Source organism: Crotalus tigris, unplaced genomic scaffold (genome assembly GCF_016545835.1).
Source record: "Crotalus tigris isolate CLP2741 ecotype Arizona unplaced genomic scaffold, ASM1654583v1 scf7180000018585.330925593:3314079, whole genome shotgun sequence".
NCBI lineage: Eukaryota > Metazoa > Chordata > Lepidosauria > Squamata > Viperidae > Crotalus > Crotalus tigris.
In genome coordinates, this window is record NW_024097088.1 from 2,541,861 (window position 1) to 2,559,150 (window position 17,290).

Sequence of the window (17,290 nt, forward strand, 5' to 3'; positions counted from 1 at the left end):
CCTTCTTGTGAAGGCTGGGATTTTGGGGGGCTTGAGTGTTGACTTCTCTCTCTGAATTGATTCCTTTCATTGGGAAGGCCTGGGTCTCCACGAGGGCTAGCCCAGGGGTAGGCAACCTTGGCTCTTTTAGGACTCGTGGACTTCAACTTCCAGAATTCCTGAGCCAGTCCTAAAAGAGCCAAGGTTGCCTACCCCTGGGCTAGAAGCAGCAGCGAATAATCTGGTGCTTGCTAAATGCTTGCCAAACTCCCGTTCCGTGGTCATAAAAAGAACCACCTAGCAAGAACTGAGCAAAGGGCTTCTACAAAGCAGAACGACTCTCCTAGGTTAGATTAAAGGGAGGAAGGGCCATTCAGCATACACTTGGCTGAACCTCTGTTCCTTTTGAGTCTCGACATGGTTCCGTAATTAAATGAAAAACCAGGGTGGCCGTTAACCTCAGCCATGGTGGTCACCCTCCTCGACCGACAGAAAGAAATCTTGCTTGGATGCGGTTGGGAAGGAGGTTTGCCAGAGAGAAATACAGCTTCAAGGTAATGCAAATTTGCTTTCCCTTGCTGTACTTCCTGTGCATCCAGATGATGTATTTTCCTGTTTTATTGGTCTTTCTTGCAATAAATAAATCCGGGAGGTCAAATATATTCCGGGGCCTATAAATATGGATTGGAGTGAAGAAACATGCTTTCCAAATCCACTGTCCTTGTGGAGAAATTTATAGGATCACATTTTCTGGGGCTGATTTCATGTGGACATGGGCACAGGCTGTGCGAAGGAGTGGCAACTGACATGCAGAGGCAGAGGAGAGGTTGAAGGTGCCAGGTGACTCATTGGTTGCCTTAGGCTGAACAAGTTGTGGTTTGCAAACCGGGATCCTTTGCTTGAGAGGAAGGATCCCTTGTAACACGTGAAGACCTTGGACGGGACCTCCTTGATGGAAAGACCTTTGCCTGGAAGATTTATCTTCTGGAAACTATTGAGGGCATGTGGTGGGTGGTTCCACAGAACGGTTGGCATGGAAGAAGAGCTTGCAAACGCCCGGTATGGGGATGGTCATGGTAGGCATGACCAGTATCTAAAAAGGTTAAATCGTGGCAACAGAACCAAAGTTTATTAAAACTGAGGTGTTTCATTACTCATCCAAGCAACTTCTTCAGTCAAAATGAACGTTTGGGGAGACATAAGAGTCGTTGGAATGAACCTGCTCTTGCATACAGACTGCAGGGGGTTTCTCCCAAAATGAAAAGCAACATGTAAACGTAGGCATGACCAGTTACCCAAAAAAAAAAAAAAAAAAGAAAAAAAAGAAAAGAAAAAAAGCAAACTGGGCGAGATGATCTCTATCTTCTCAGTTGCCTTTGAATATATATATTTTTTGTGAGCAGGCACTTTTCAAACAAAGCCACCTGCCATTTTTAATATCGGATAATGTCTTGAGGGCACGTTTGTTGGGGGGAAATGAGGAGGACGGAGAGAGGGAGATGCTGTGCTTTGCAGCACGACAGTTTCCTGTTCATATTTTTAATTAAAAAATTAGAATCTTTGGGAGTGTCTCTGTTCATTCCAGTGGAGCCTCTCCTTGCTCAGAGGACCAGGCTAGGGCAAACTCTTAGCTGGAGCTGTTGCTCCCAAACTAGGGGCCAAGAAAATTAAAGTCAGACGGAGCAGGGCAAGCTGTCCAGGATATCTTATTGCCACCATGTCCTCACCAAGTAAGAAGATTTGGGCATGGCCAGTCTAGAGAAAAGAAGGACCAGGGGTGACCTGAGTGTTCCAGTATTTGAGAAGCTGCCACAAAGAAGAGGGCGTCAAGCTATTCTCAAAGCAATAGAAAGCTGGAAGGCTCAATTCCAGAAATTGTGGGTTTTTGAGAAGAGATTGGACAGTCACTTGTCTGAAATGATATAGGGTTTCCTGTTTGAGCAGGGAGCTAGACTAGAAGACCTCCAAGGTCCCTTCCAGCTCTATTCTGATTGAGTGATTGAGTCATGATGGTGATCCAACCTTCATCATCCTTGTAGTTGTCAGTCAGAGGTCTCTGGGGTGAAGACCATTTTTGGTGAGGCCGAGGGTCTTCTCCTGCCATTGCTACACAGCATCTATTAATTCTGCGTCCTGTTGCTTATAAATGCAGCTCTGGCAAATTTGTGGAGGGACTTTTCCATAAAATTGTTTAATTCTCTTTGAACACTGTCTCAGCCAATGGCTCTCTTGAGTTATTTGGTGGGGTATTTTATAAATTAAACAAATGGTTGGTAGATAAATTTGCTCCATGCATACATAAATCCCTGCCAGATTTAGACTCGTAGCTAGGCATTTGTAATTGTGTGCATATATCTGTTTACAGAATAAGGCAAACCAATCATTTATTTTGGCTGTGCGTGTGTGTGAATATATGCTGGGGGAAGGAATTGTCTCTAAAGAGAGTTCCAGAAATACCATTGGTGTCTAACAGCTCTTTGTTTTTTTCCAGAAGCAATTAATGAATTAATCAATTACTCATGTCAATTAATCAGTGCCTTCAGCTCGGATCTCAGTGTCTGTTTGATGGAGGCACCAAAAGTCCATTCTTGGAGGTTCAGGTGGAAATGGGTGTTTTCCACATGCACTGTGTAATTAATGTGGAGAAATGTGTCAGTGGGTTGCGTTCCTCTCTTCACGCAGCTACAGGAACAGTGGTGGCCTTGCTCGGACAACTAGTCTTTCTGAGTTGTTCCCTGGGCAGAGTGGTCCTCCTGTTTCTCCTGCCCATTTTTTGTTGGTGCAAGAGTGTCGAAATTGCATCTACTCCTCATGTTCGACTTCTGTGTCATTTGTGATTGTGCTGTGGGAACCAACTGGGGTGAATCAACAAACCAAGTTGGAAGAAGCCATCATGCCTTACAGATCAGAAGGCTCTGCAGTCCACCTTCTGTTAAGTGCTCAGAGCAGAAGAGAAGCATAAAACAGTTGACAGCCCTATATGATTCTTCAGAGGAAGATGGAGCATTTTTCTTTCTGGTTTTGTCTCAACCGGGTTGTCAGAGGTGGGAGACAACTGTTCTCCTTAACTGTTGTTTTGAAGGATCTTTGGAGGTGAAGTTTTGTTCTCTGCCCTGGAGAGATTTGGTTCCTCTGAGTATTTTAGAGAGTCCATCATGGCGATCTTGGAAAGTTCTGAAGGGAAACCTCAAGAAAAAAGATCTGGAAGACAAATCCTCAAATGGAGAGCCTGTGTAGGGATAAAAGATCACCTGGTCTCTTCTGACCCATGTACATCACCAGTTCCTCCCATCTAGACCATGAGGGTGTCAGGAAAGGGTCCCCCTTTTTTAAAAAAAATCTTATTTGATTTTTATAGCTGCCCATCACAATGTGACTCTGAGGTCCAGTTTGAGGTGCTAGCTTTCTACCTTTGGGAATTAAGAGCAGGTTGTCTGGTGAGCCTAATGCCTCTGCCAGTGTGTGCTGTCTGAATGGGGCAATTCAGGTCAGTTTTCTGCTTTTGCTGAGCACCAGGATCAGAGGCTCAGAGCTTCAGGATTGGTTTTACAAAGCCGGCCGGCCAGCTTTCCTTCCTTCCTTCCTTCCTTCCTTCCTTCCTTCCTTCCTTCCTTCCTTCCTTCCTTCCTTCCTTCCTTCCTTCCTTCCTTCCTTCCTCCCTCCCTCCCTCCCTCCCTCCCTCCCTCCCTCCTTCTCTTCTCCTTTGTTTTCTGAAAGAAACACTTGAAGAGGGCGAAACTGACAGCTGCAGAGGTGTGCTGGTATTAATTAACTTATCCTGCCAAGAGCATCTATTGATTTGTTTTTACAGCACTGTGATGAGACTGATTAGGATTGCAGGGGGTAGCCCAGCGTCCCAACCCCCCCCTCCGGACGGAAGGGGCAAGCAGCCCATCAGGAGGAGAAAAGAGGAGAGGAGAGGAGTTGATGGCTCGGCTGCCTTCTCTGTTTGGGAGGGAAGGGCTCTTTTGTGAGCTGATGGATGTCTTGTTTGGACATTGCTGACAGCCTCCCCAAGTGTTTGTTTGTCAGCCTTTTATAATTTGCCCCCCTCCCTTGTAGAACAACAGTAGCTGTTTTTACTTTTCCATCCCTCCTTTTTCCTCCTCTTTCTCCTCCTCCCTCCTTCCTCCTCCTCCTTTCTCTTCTCCTCTGCCTCCAACTGCAGAGAGCCTCTGTGGTTAACCCTAAAAAGAGCCCAGATTGTGAGCTGTCAAGTGCAAGAGTCTGGATAAACAGCATAATAAACTCATGTACTGTACAGTGACAACAGCCACATTTGTGCAGGTGCTGCTTCTACTTGGGAAGAAATTTACGGGCAGACATTTAGTGGTTTCTCTCTGCCTCCCGAATGTTTCCACTGGGTTCTCTTAAGGTGCCTGTAATTATGTGGTCTCCTCCTGCCTTTCTCTTAAATTATCCCTCTGCCTCAGCAATGGTACTGAGAACACGAGGTTCTCTCTAAGGGCCGGCTCTTTGGATCCACCTGTTCGTTTCCCGTCCTCCTCGTCAGAAAGTGGGGAGGGAAGCAACCTGACCCCAAAGGTGCTTTTTTCCAAAAGGCAACTGGACTTTGGTTTCACTTCTCATCCAAGAAGCCTCTTCAGTTCTAACCGGAGTTCAGTTTTAACTCTTGCGATTCTGTTGGGAACAGATGAATTTTAGCACCTCGAGTGAAATGTACTGATACAGTTGAGCATTTTAAGTTAGGGATCAATCATCTTTTTAATAGGGTGACTTTGATGTGCGGGTCTGGGACGACAACCACTCTGACCTTCCTCCCTGCAGGCTTGAGGATCTTGTGAATTAGAAATCCGTCAAGAGAGCTCTCCCTGATCCAGTAGGGCTTTCTCCAGAGGATCCCTTCGATTTAGTTCCCCATTCTCTAAAACAGGGAGGACTAGAGGAAAAAAACCGAGGACCCCGGCATGCAAAAGGAAATGACTTCCCCATTTCTAGGGCTCCCCAAAAACTCGTCGCTTCAGTGTGAAAAAGAGCCCAATTCTTTTGGCTAAAGCTGGGCCTCCGTGCCAGCGGTGGGAGCTGGGGGCTCTGGTGCCCTGCGGTAAAACCGCGTGTGAAATATTGTAATTGTCGGCTTTTAAGATTCCCGTTTCCTCCCTGAGGAAGGCCAAGGGACTTTAGATCATTAACATCACAAGCCTCTGCAGTTCTTGCCAAACAGTTTGCAAGTGACTTAATCAGGGATACGCTGGTTGGCCGGCCCTGTTTTAATTTTATGGCGCTGATTAAGTTTCCTTAGCTAATATGGGTTGCTTTTTCGATTAAATTAAGCGAGAATCCCCTTCCGCTAGGTGGAAATACCAGAGGGCTGTTTGGTGGGCTGTAGTAATACATATTTCTTTTTTTTTTTTTTTCAATTGATACCAACTCCCACGTCACCTACCAGAGCTGCACTAAATAAAATCAATGGAAACTTAAATTAAAATTACTGGGGGCTGGCACTGCTGATCGCTGTCCTTTTTTTCCCCCTTTTTTTGCCACAAGGCTGAGAAGATATTAGTATTTAATGTATTAATTATGACGGCCAGATTCTCTCCTCTAATTATGTTCCCAGGGCCTGCATTTTCTGCTGGTGGGAGCAGAGAAACATTTGCAGAGCTTGACCAGAGTCACTTGGCTGGGAATGGAGAGGTTTGGGGGACGTTTTTTGAAGCACCCGCCTTGCTCTGGCATTTGGGAATGGTCTGTTTTTTGTGAGTTCAGTGCAGGGATCTTCAAACTTGGCAATTTTCAGACTTGTGGACTTCAACTCCCAGAATCCCCCAGCTGGGGGATTCTGGGAGTTGAAGTCTACAAGTCTGAAAGGTGCCAAGCTTGAAGAAGACTGGTTTAGTGGCTTGTTGGAGACCCTGCTAGCCCCCGCTCTTGGTCTGAACCAGTAGTGTCCAACCTTGGCAACTTTAAGGCCTATGGACTTCAACTCCCAGAATCCCCTAACCAGCCCTGAGACCGATCATAAGTCCTTTCCTCCAGCACTGTCGTACCTTCGAAGAATCATTGAATGAACAGTCGTAACTCAAGGACAACCTCCATAAAGTGAGTTCTCATTTCTTAGCCAAGAGGGTTAAAGGCCAGCCTTTTCACTAAAAGATTTGAATTTTGTAACGATGTACGGGTATTCTTGACTTACGACTGCAATTGAGTCCAAAGCCTCTGTTGCTAAGTCAGACATTTGTTAAGTGGATTTTGGCAACTTTTATGACTTTTCTTGCCACAGTTTTTAAGTGAATCACTGCAGTTGTTAAGTTATCTGGCTTCCCCATTGACCTTGCTCGTCAGAGGATGAACATGAACGCGGGATGACAACCGTCATAAATACGAGTCAGTTGCCGAGCATCCCAATTCTGATCACGTGACCCTGGGGATACTGCAACGGTTGCATGTGTGAAAAATGGTTATCAGTCACTTTTTTCAGTGCCACTGTTAACTTTGAACGGTCACTAAATGAACTGTCATAAGTCAGGGACTATCTATATTTCCTGGAACGGCTTTTAAGGTTGCCTCTGTGAGGTTTGCAGGTTTTTGGCCAGCTCCTCATTCTCCTGGTGTTTTTCCTTTGTTGCAAAGACTTTATGCATCCACCAGTTTAATTTCAAAGCTACAATGGGACGCCCCTCCCCAAATTTGTGGTCTGTATGGGAGGGGCTCAATGCTGTGGCTCCGCCCCATGGCAGTCTCAACCCAGGGGTCACCCGCCACAGACAAATCAAGAACTGGTTTTATCTGGCTTGGGCTGTGGCAAAGTGATGGAAAAATTGCAGTTTGTGCAAAAATGCAGCACCAAGGTGATTAAACGGAGCTCAACGGACAATGACAGTTGTGGGAGAGCTTTGCTACAGATGGAAAGCGCAGTTTTTTATTAAAACGCCCGGCGCTCTCACCTGTAATTAACTTTGGAACACTTTGCATTCTTCGGATGTGCTTAGATATTAACTTCTCTCTCTCTTCATTTCCCTCCCCCCCTTTTTAAAATTTAAACAGGGGAAGGAATACTGCTGCATTGTAGGATCTTAAAATAGCAACCTGAGTTTCAATAAAAATGATCTCCTGCTTTGAATTTGCTCGCACATCCTATTTAAACACACTAAGCTGCGCTTTCTTTATTCCTTCCCTTAATCAAATATTTGAAAAACTTCTAAGACAAACTGTTTTAATGAACGTTGCCAAGGGTGTCTGTTCCTGCATGCCAAAGGAGGACTTCAAAACTTCCTTGCTGTTTTAGGGAAGGGTTGCCTAAGGTCTCCCTGGACGCCCAGAATAATTGGGGATCTTGGCCATCTTAATCTATGGAATGACCTAAGGCAGGGGTCCTCAACCTTGGCAACTTTAAGACTTGTGGACTTCAACTCCCAGAATTCCTCAGCCAGCAAAGCTGGCTGGAGAATTCTCAAGAGTTGGTTTACCCAGCAACACATGGCCGCGGTTGGGAAACTCTGTTCTGAGGCTAGAGAGACCCTCCAGTGCAGGTGGAGAGTCCCAGGAGCAAAGACGGGACCTTCAACAGATGCAGCCATCCTACCGTTGCAGTGCTGGACACCAGCAGCATCTTGTTCAACCCTTTGCAGGAAAATTGATTCTGCCATCTTCCAGAGATGGATGTCCAGGCTCTTCCTAAACATCTCCAGAGGTGGAGAACCCAACCCACAACCTCCATCAAGAGATTCTTCCCCCCAAAGGTGAAATGACACGTGTGCCTGCAGAGTGTGGCCATTTGGTCCAGGTGGCCAAAATGGCATGACCAAACTCTGCCTATTTATAGGCATCACATCAAAAACGTGGAATTGTTTTTGCTAGGTGATATTAAGGAGGTTGTATTGATGTTAAATTTAATTACAGCCGCAAGGTTGTTAGTAGGGCAATATTGGAAGAAGGAATCTTTGCCTACTTTGCAAGAGTGGTTTTCTAAAGTATCCTATCTAGCGGAAATGGCAAAGATTTCAGCTTTTTTAAAGGATCAATCGCAAGAGAAGTTTTTTGTGGTATGGGAAAAATGGGTAGATTTTATACAACATAAGTTGGATATAAAAAAATATTATTTAGTTTTTCAATAACTCATATATAAATTTTAATATTTTATAGATTGTATTATTTTTTCTTTCCTTTTATATTTTTTATTATTATTTTATTTTCTTATATTTCCTTTCTTCTTTCTTTCTCTTTATTTTTTTTTCTTTTTAAGTATTTTTTTTCCTTTCTTTAATATTTATGTTTTTTTATATATATATATTATTGTTAATTATTTTATTAGTTGTTTAAGTAATGTATTTAGACTTATCTATGGTTTATACTTTTTTTTTAAGAATTCAAGAAACTTTAATTAAGCCTATATTCAGCTCTGGGAAGGCTGAGGGAGGGAATGGGAGGGTTGGGGTGGGTTGGGGAGGGTTGTTTTTCTCCTTGTAAAAATTTTAAAAATTTTCAATAAAAAAAAAACATGGAATTTCAATCACACCATTGCAGCTGCCATCTTTATTTTTTTTACTGCCCCCTGCAGGAACCATGCAGTGATGCACATTGTGCTACTGGTGTGCTGATGCATAGGAGGGTGCATTGTTGTGTTTCCTGGAGCACTGAGTTGAGAAGGTGCCTGTTGGGTACATGCCATTTTAAGATAGCGAGTAGAGTAGATCGGTCAGTACCATTTTTATCCCTTTTTCTTTCTGCTTCAGTGCTGCTCGATTTCTGCCACTCAGAAAGGAATTCTTAAAATCTCTGCAGTCAAAAGGAAAGTGGAATCTTCTACTCTCTGCAGATTTTCAGTCAACAGAAGGAAAAACATTTGTTTGGGATTTAATTTGTGGTGCTCGTAAATCTCCATATAGTGATCTGCTTTGGGCACTCCGAAGCCCATCAGGCGAGGCTTTTTGTGCATTTCAGCTTCTTTGTTCTTTTGGGGGGTGTCTGTGAGAAATTGTGCCTTTTGCTTCGGGTCTTAACCGAAAACTTCATGAAGTTTACTTGTCACTATTTCCTTCTGTTCGAGAACGCTGGGCTCTGCTTCCTCTCTTTTCATGGAACAGCGGCCTCTTGTGGCAGGCGGGCGCCAGCAAAGGGAGCAATGGGGGATTGGAATTAAAGAAGAATTTTCATTTTTGTGAGTTTGCAGTTATACTTTTGTGACGGGTGAACTTCTTTGGGCCTCAGTCTGGTTGAGGTCTTCGGTAATGGTTCCTTCAGCATCTCCTTTTCTGTCCATTGAGTAGCTCAACCTGGAACGGATAAATACAGCGAGTCCTCTACTTATAACCACAGCTGAGCCCAAAATTTCTGTTGCTAAGTGAGACATTGGTTAAGTGAGTTTTGTCCCATTTATGACCTTTCTTGCCACAGCTGTCAAGTGAATCCCTGCAGCTGTTAAGTTAGAAACACGGTTGTTAAGGGAATCTGGCTTTGCAAAAGGGGATCACATGACCCTGGGGGACGCTGCAACCATCGTAAATACGAGCCAGTTGCCAAGCAGCCAGATTTCATCACGTCATCACGGGGATGCTGCAGTGGTCATAAGTGTGAGAAACAGCCATAAGTCACTTTTTTCCAGTGCCGTTACAACTTGGAACGGGCACTAAAGATGAACTTTTGTGAGTCGAAGACTACTGTAAATTCATGAACTGCATTTGAACTGAGCAGTGATTGACCTCAGTCTTCCCAGCTGCCATCACTCGTCAGGGAGCGTTCCTTGGGGCCCTTCCTTCCTTAACGTGCTTTGTTCTTCTTTTCCTCCCTCAGGAATTACTACTACATCACCATCCTGAGGGACCCAGTTTCCCGCTATCTGAGCGAATGGAGGCATGTCCAAAGAGGAGCCACCTGGAAGGCCTCGTTGCACGTCTGCGATGGACGCTCACCCACGTCCGAGGAACTTCCTAGCTGCTACTCGGGGGACGACTGGTCTGGCTGTTCCCTGCAAGAGTTCATGGACTGTCCCTACAACCTGGCCAACAATCGCCAAGTCCGCATGCTGGCAGACCTGAGCCTGGTGGGCTGTTACAATCTGTCCGTCATGCCGGAAGAACAACGGAACCAGGTCCTCCTGGACAGCGCCAAGGAGAACCTCAAGCGCATGGCCTTCTTTGGCCTGACGGAGTTCCAGCGGAAGACCCAGTACCTCTTTGAGAAGACCTTCAACATGAACTTCATCTCGCCCTTCACCCAGTACAACAGCACAAGGGCTTCCAGCGTCGACATTGATGAGGCCACCCAGCAGCAGATCGAGGCCCTCAATTTTTTAGACATGGACCTCTACGATTATGCAAAAGACCTTTTCCTCCAGCGGTACCAGTTCACGAGACAGAAGGAGCACCAGGAAGCCCGCCGGAAGCGGCAGGAGCAGCGGAAGAACTCGCGGGCCAAGCAGGGCCACAGTAGAGAGCAGGACGGCCGAAACGCAACCACGGATTACATTGGAAATGTGGAACAGTGGCGATAATCAGGGCCCAGAGAGGATGGGCAGAGTCAGGCACTTCTCTGGGAGAGGTGGGGGGAGGGGTGGATGCGGGCAGCCTTTGGCATTCAGTGTTGTGCTGTAGGTGGGTGGACCTTTGAATCTCTGTGTTGTCTCGGATCTGTCAAGAAAGAAAGGAAGAAAGTCTGGACTGTTGGGTGACCTGGCAGGCCATCATTCTCACTCGCCAGGGATTGCCAAGTAGAAATGACGAAGGCTGCACTACAAGGACTCTGGGGGGGGGGAGAAGGTGGAGGGATTCCTGAGATGGGGAGCCATTTCCAGATTTTATAAGGTGGGCCTGAGATTCTGGTTGTTTTTTATATTCCACCCAGCTCCCGGAGAGGAGAAAAAGCCCGGGCAGGGAGTATTGGGCCATCGGGTAGCTGCAGATCCATTCATTTATTGCTTTCAGCCTTGCGTCTTCAATTGGAGAAGCCAACCATTGCATTTAATGCTCTTCATTGCAAAAATGCCTTTTGGCCATAGCCTAGGTGCTCTCTATTTCTTCCTGCCTTGGCGGGGTCTTTGCTGAGGGGGTGGGGCTTCCCTTAAGCTCCACTCCTGACATCCGGCCAACCCAGGTAGGATAAGGGGCTGCCGCCTCTGGCCACTAAAAGCGTGACCAGTGGTGGCCAAAGTGAGTCCAAAGACAGGATTGCCTGTCCAGGTCAGCATTGCCACTCACTGCTACGTCACGTCAAGTCTCCTTCTGCCTCTAAGGTCTATTACCCTATTGGGGAGGGTGTCAAAATCCTCACTTCCCCAATGGTGGAAGTTCAAGACCTAATTGTCACCCTTCCCCTCCCACCGAAGTGATTTTCAAAACTCCAAAAAGAACATTCAGATCCTTTTTAAGGAGTTTGGCGCTGGCTGCATCAACATATTTTGAAAGGCTGCAAACGGCCGCAGAAAAAACAAAGATCAGCTGGTTTGAGGCGTAAAAGGGGAAAAGCTTGAGAGAAGAAGCTGTTGATGAGTGTCTGGTGTAAATTGGCTTTTAGCAAAGAGGAGAAGATTTTGCCTATAAATATTTAATCACTTTTTAAAAAAGAAAAATCTGACTGCTGCTGCTGCTGATGGATCGCAAGCTTGTTTTATTTCGGGGTAGAAAGTGAGAGAGAAAGATTGACATCATACAACGCAACCGCGGGCTTTTCTGAGGCGGCTGAGTTTTAATGCATTTTAAAAGTATACGGGAACATTTTAACATTTTTGGAAAGAGAGATGGCCTTCCATGCCCTCTGTCCACTTTAATAATAATTCTTGCAATGTGTGTATTCTTTTAGAAAGGGGGGGGGGGTGAAGCTTTTATCCTGGAAAAATTCTCCTTTTTTTTTTTTAATTATTATGGTAGATGCTGTTTCCCAATAGAAGCAGCGTTCATCAGAGGGGGCAACTCCAACATTTGTTTTGCTTTTCGGACACTTTTTATGACCCAGCATGACATTTGAGCATTTGCGGGGATGGCTTCCAGTTATCATCAAATTTGGGGGGGGGGGATGAGATATCGCTTGTACTTGGAAGCAGCTCAACAAGGCAGAGCTTTGCAGTTACGAACCTGGCTTGCCAGGAGGAGGAGGACACCGATAGAGAGGGGCTGTTTTCCTCAAGATGCACTTACAAGGAGAACTGTGGTCTTGAGAAAATGTCCTCTGCTTGTTCTGATTTAGATTGCAAAATCTGGGGAGGGAAGGAAAGGAAAGGGGACAGTTGGGTCTTCTTGCTGCCAGGGCAGGGTCCTGCGTGAGGCATATTACAGGGTCTTGTAACTTGTGGACTTCAACTCCCAGAATTGCTCAGCCAGCCATGCTAGCTGAGGAAGTCTGAGAGATGAAGTCCACCAACTGTAAAGTTGCCAAGGTAGGAGACCCCTGTGCTGTGGGAATCATTTGCCAAGTAAGGTAGTTGGCTATATCTTGGTTGTATGGAGACACAATCCTGCATTTGTGCACCCAACATCCAATGAGTATGGGGTGCAAGAAACTGCACGCCACGTACATCTGTCAACAAGGGAGAGACAGACACCTGTGTGTGGTGTCCAATGGCACACAGCACTTTTTTGAGTGAAGGAATCCAGTTTTTCTGGTTACGTCAGTACAGTGATGGCTGTCTTGATGTAAAGGTAGGAAGACGGAACTCCTGGAAAACCAACTAAGCTGATAAACCCAGGAAGGTGTCAGCAGAGCCTTTGGGTACATAGAGGCAAAGCTGTTCTTAAATATCATAAAAGATTCTAAAGTGTCCAGCTGTGTCATTTCCAGTGGTCTAAAAGGAGTGGTCATCTTGAATAATGGTCGTGGTCCCTTTCTGAGAAATGGCCTTTCCTGTCTGTTGTGTGTCATGTCTGCTTGGTATTTGCAACAACGGAAACCAGCACACAATTCCCAAGGCAGGAATCCTAAATCTACACCAGGGGCGTCCAACCTAGGCAACCATGAGACTTTTGGACTTCAACTACCAGGATTCCCCAGCCAGCATGGATGGCTGGGGAATTCTGGGAGTCGAAGTTCACAGGTCTTAAAGTTGCCAAGGTTGGACATGCTTAGCCTTCAGCATTGGCTCTCCATTGGCAGGTGGGGGTCTAGAATATGGGCAGTAGCTGCAGGGTTCCAGATGTTTTGGAAGGGGTCTGGCATCAATTGAGGCCTTCTGTTCCTTGGTCCCTTCAAGAGAAGCTCCTGTTTGGTGGTTTCCCTCCCCCCCCCCTCTTCCTGATGCTAGGAAATAACCCAGAAAGTGGAGAACGGGGCTATTTGATGCACTTGGACAGTGTGAATCTCTATGCAAAACTCTTGTGAAGATTGCAATGACACATAGTACGTGCTCTGTGCTTTGAAGCATTTCTGTCCTGATGACCACAGTTTTATGAACTTTGTTGCTGTACTTCCTTCTCAACTCTGGGGAGCGGAGAGACTTGTGGAAGGTTTCCTTGTTTCAGGCATACTGAATATTAACCAGCCCCCACCTTCTTTGGAAGACTTAAATCTTTTAAAATTTGGACATGACATCATAATAAGCCTTGATGCAAAACACATCCCTCAGAGGATGGCCTGGACCAGCTGCTTCTTCAGATGTGCTGGGACCGAAGTCCTCAGAATTCTTGACCTGTATGACAAATCTGGAGGTCACAAAGTTAGCAAGAAACCAATGTAGAATTTTGGGTTAAGTTATCTGGAGTTTTTTGCAACAATCATTCCTTTAGAGCAGCAGCTTTAAGATAGGAGCAGTTCGACTTCCAAAATTCCCCAGCCAGCATATCTTAAAGTTGCTAAGAAACACTCTTTTAGATCCCTAAAATTTTAATGATTCAAGAGGAGTGGGGTGGGGCACATCTTGCTAAGAAGCAAAAAAAGGGGGAGATTGCATAGTGTTTTAAAATTGAAATAAATAAAATGCCATTCTAGCATCTAGCCCTGATTTTAACAGAGAGAGATACTCAGCTCTCAACAAAGAAGCTGGCCCAGTGCTGAGCCCTCAAACAGCTCTTTATCAAGAGATGCAATTTTGTCCTTATGCTGTGGTGTGCATGGTTTACAGCAGCGACAACAACATAAAAACCTTTCCTTTGTGTATACTGTTTGTTGTATATAGGGGTTGATATGCATATAATTTTGTCATAACCATACAAATTCTTCTGGTTTCTGGTATAGGCCGCTGTGTTACTGTATAGGTTTACAACTGGTGAACATGGGGGGGGGGGGCTAGCCAAATTCAACTGACCCGGATGGTGTAATTTATCAATAGAGTTGATGAAATAAACTTGAATTACTGTCTTTGACTGTGGGTTGATTATTGGAATAGCTCTGACTGGGTTTTTTTCGGGGCCCCACACTGATGCTACAGAACAGCTACCCTGTTTGCTGACTCAACACCTTCATAGCAAATCCAGGTGGCTAACAAAACATGAATCATTGTGGCTAAGAAGAACAATTCATCACAACCCAGAGTTTCTAGTGTGCATCTTGAAAAAAACAACACAACCCACTGCAGTCTAAATCTCCGAGCTTGGAAAGTGGTAAGACTTGTGGACCTCAACTCCCTGAGTTCCCCAGCTAGCATAGTTGGAAGTCCATAAGTCTTAAAAGTTGCCAAGTTTGGAGACCCCTGGTCTAGACAAACCGGAATCTCAAATCACGGGGATCCAAGCATTAGGCAGCTTTTTTCTCTTTTAGTAAGGGAAAAATTAGAAAATTAAACCTTGGCCAAATTTCTCTGTCCCATCTTACAGTAGACAAAATCAAAGTGGAGATATCCTGATGTCTATTTCAGGTTACCATCAAAGGGACCGTCTTAGTCAATCTTCTCTTCGCGACACCCAGAAATGATGTACCCGTAAGTCTTGCAACCTGGAAACATTCCGGCTCCTGCGCATCTGGAGAACAGCTGTTAAATGAAGCTGCACACATCTCCGTGGCCACAAGGGGGCAGGACAGCTCCGATCACAGATAAGATTTTATTACATCCGGTATGTATATTTTCTCCAGATGGCTAAAGTCAGTGGATGCACTTGCAAAGAGCTGCATTGGGACTTGGAAAATTCATCCATGCGATGCCGGTCTGCATTTTGTGTGTGTGTGTGTGTAGTGTTGATATTCTGAGCATTACTTATGTCTTTCTCTTTCCGACATTAATAAGTAGCCAGGATTTTCCCAAAGGTGCTTTTTGAAAAGACAACTGGACTTTGTTTTTCCTTGAAGACGTTTCGCTTCTCATCCAAGAAGCTTCTTCAGTTCTTCAGTTTCTTCCTCTTCAAGGAAAAAACAAGAAAGTCCAGTTGCCTTTTGAAAAAGCACCTTTGGGACAATCAAGACCTGGATAATTGAGAATCTCCATAAACATTTAGCCAGGATTTTATTCCCAGGAAGGGAAGTTGGATATATTAGAATTTCTTTTGAATCAACTTTGACGGAAGCTTGAGGGAAGAATTTGGCAACCCACAAGAGCATTCCAGAAGCCAATTCAACAGTGATCTCAGAGTCAAAATATTCTCCCTCCCCACAGCAAAACCCAAAATAAACAGAATTCCAAAGTGTGGAATTGAAGATAGGGGGGACATTTTTATTTTAAGTCTCCAAATAATTATTGCTGGTTTCAGTTCATTTGATGAGCTTTAAGAGGGGAAAATATATGTAATTATTTAAAACACTTATTTGGCTTAAGGCGTGTCCTATACACATATTTTATAAAGTATATAAAAATGCTTGAGGCATTCACTTTTTTTGCATGGAAAGATTTTCTTCGTTAGCTTTTTTTGGCAAACTGAAAACTCCCAGGTATCTTTCCCTGTTCCAAAGTTGTTGTTGTTTAACAGAAGTGTGTATGTGTGTGACAGATGGTTCCCTGGTTCAAGCAAAGAATCCAAAACCCACCCACACCCTGAAACTACATGCAACAGCCTGCAGGGGGCAGTAAAGCAAAGAAAATGTGGTTTACACTATTTTCATATAGGGCACTTTCCTTCTCCCCCTTCCCCATTTATCTGATTTTAATCTCATTGCCCCAAAGATGCAGGGATCCTGCAGGAAAAAAGGAAACAGCTAACAAGTAAGCACATATTAATAATGAACCAAAAGCTACAAAACCAACCATAAGAAAGCAGCATAACAACCGGCGGCAGGGTTTAAAACCATTATATGGAAAAGTTGCTCAAAATAACACTCTTTCTGGCACTGAGAGGACAAGAGGTTGGAAGGGAAGGACCGAAGGCTTCTGAGGAACCATCAAGACTCCCCGGAGGGGGGAGGAATATTCAATGAAATAAATGCGGGGGGAGCCGGCAGTTCCTTAAATGCTGCCGCTGCAAACTCGGATCATCCCCCAATGCCAGCAGCAGACATGGAAGGAGCCTGGGAACCAGTGCTGTTGACACAGCAGATGGCAAGATGGAAGACCGGTTTTTGGCATCCTGCCCCCGCTGCCTTTCCCCGACTGTCTTCCCCGGCAGCCCCCACAACAGCCTCCTGCAGGTGTCTCGCCCAGCCTTTTGCAGAGGCTGCTTTGCTGAGGCTGTGCAGACAGTGGCGTGGACGGAAGGTGCCACGCCTCGCCCTCCCCTCGTGAGCAGCAGCAGCAGAACCAGTTGGGCAGAGTCGCCCTGCCAAAAGCCCTTCCGTCATCAGCCAGGCAAAGGCAAGGCACACGTGCAAAGCCAAGACTCAGCTTCCCTTCCAAGGGAAAATCCTGCACGGTCAGCTCAGCTGAATGAGCTGGAAATCAAGCTGGAAATCACTAGCTTTGCCGGTTGAAGGCCTCTCTAGCCGGCCCCTACCTAGAGCTTCTCTCTGTTGCCTCATTTCTCTGCTGAAAAGGGGCTGATTGGTTAAGCGCTGGGCTTGCCGACTCCCTGATTGTGCCAGGTCTCGGCCCCTCTCAACTTGAGAAATCCATCCCCTGTGATCTAATGAAGGGCTTTGGAAGTTTTAATTTGTTTTCCCAGATTGGATTTGCAAAATAGCCTGAATTATTCCAATAGGCAGCGCGGTCCCTGCGGAGCTTGGATGCCGGATGATCCCTTCTCGTTTTGGACGGGCGAAGGAAGGCGGTTATCTCCACAAAACTCAGGCCGAGAAAGCAGATGGACAACACCGACTCTAGAGGAAATGCTTTAGGGAAAGAACAGAAAGAAAGACTATTTTATTTATTGATCCACATAGTTATTAAAGCTTGTATGCTACCTGGATTTAAACACTCAGTGTCTTGGTGCTTTCCTTAGTTGGCACCTGTCTAAAACATTGCCCTGAATTTCTGCAGTGACTTCCTGTTTGGAAGAGAGACTTGGGGTGCACAACATGCAAGAGAGGCCAAATTGAATGCCTGCCTTGCTGTTGAACCCAGGATCTGTGG

The 17,290-nt window shown here is 45.4% G+C and overlaps 1 protein-coding gene across 1 annotated transcript in view; it reads left to right on the forward strand.

Annotated features, from left to right (window-relative positions):
- The window catches only part of HS6ST2 (heparan sulfate 6-O-sulfotransferase 2), a 59,025-nt gene extending 45,872 nt beyond the window's left edge, over positions 1-13,153 (forward strand). The window contains exon 2 of the mRNA XM_039354781.1: positions 9,730-13,153. Within this exon, the coding sequence (XP_039210715.1) occupies positions 9,730-10,429 (700 nt within the window). The 3' untranslated portion in view covers positions 10,430-13,153. The remainder of the gene's footprint in view (positions 1-9,729) is intronic.
- The last annotated feature ends 4,137 nt before the right edge of the window (positions 13,154-17,290 follow it).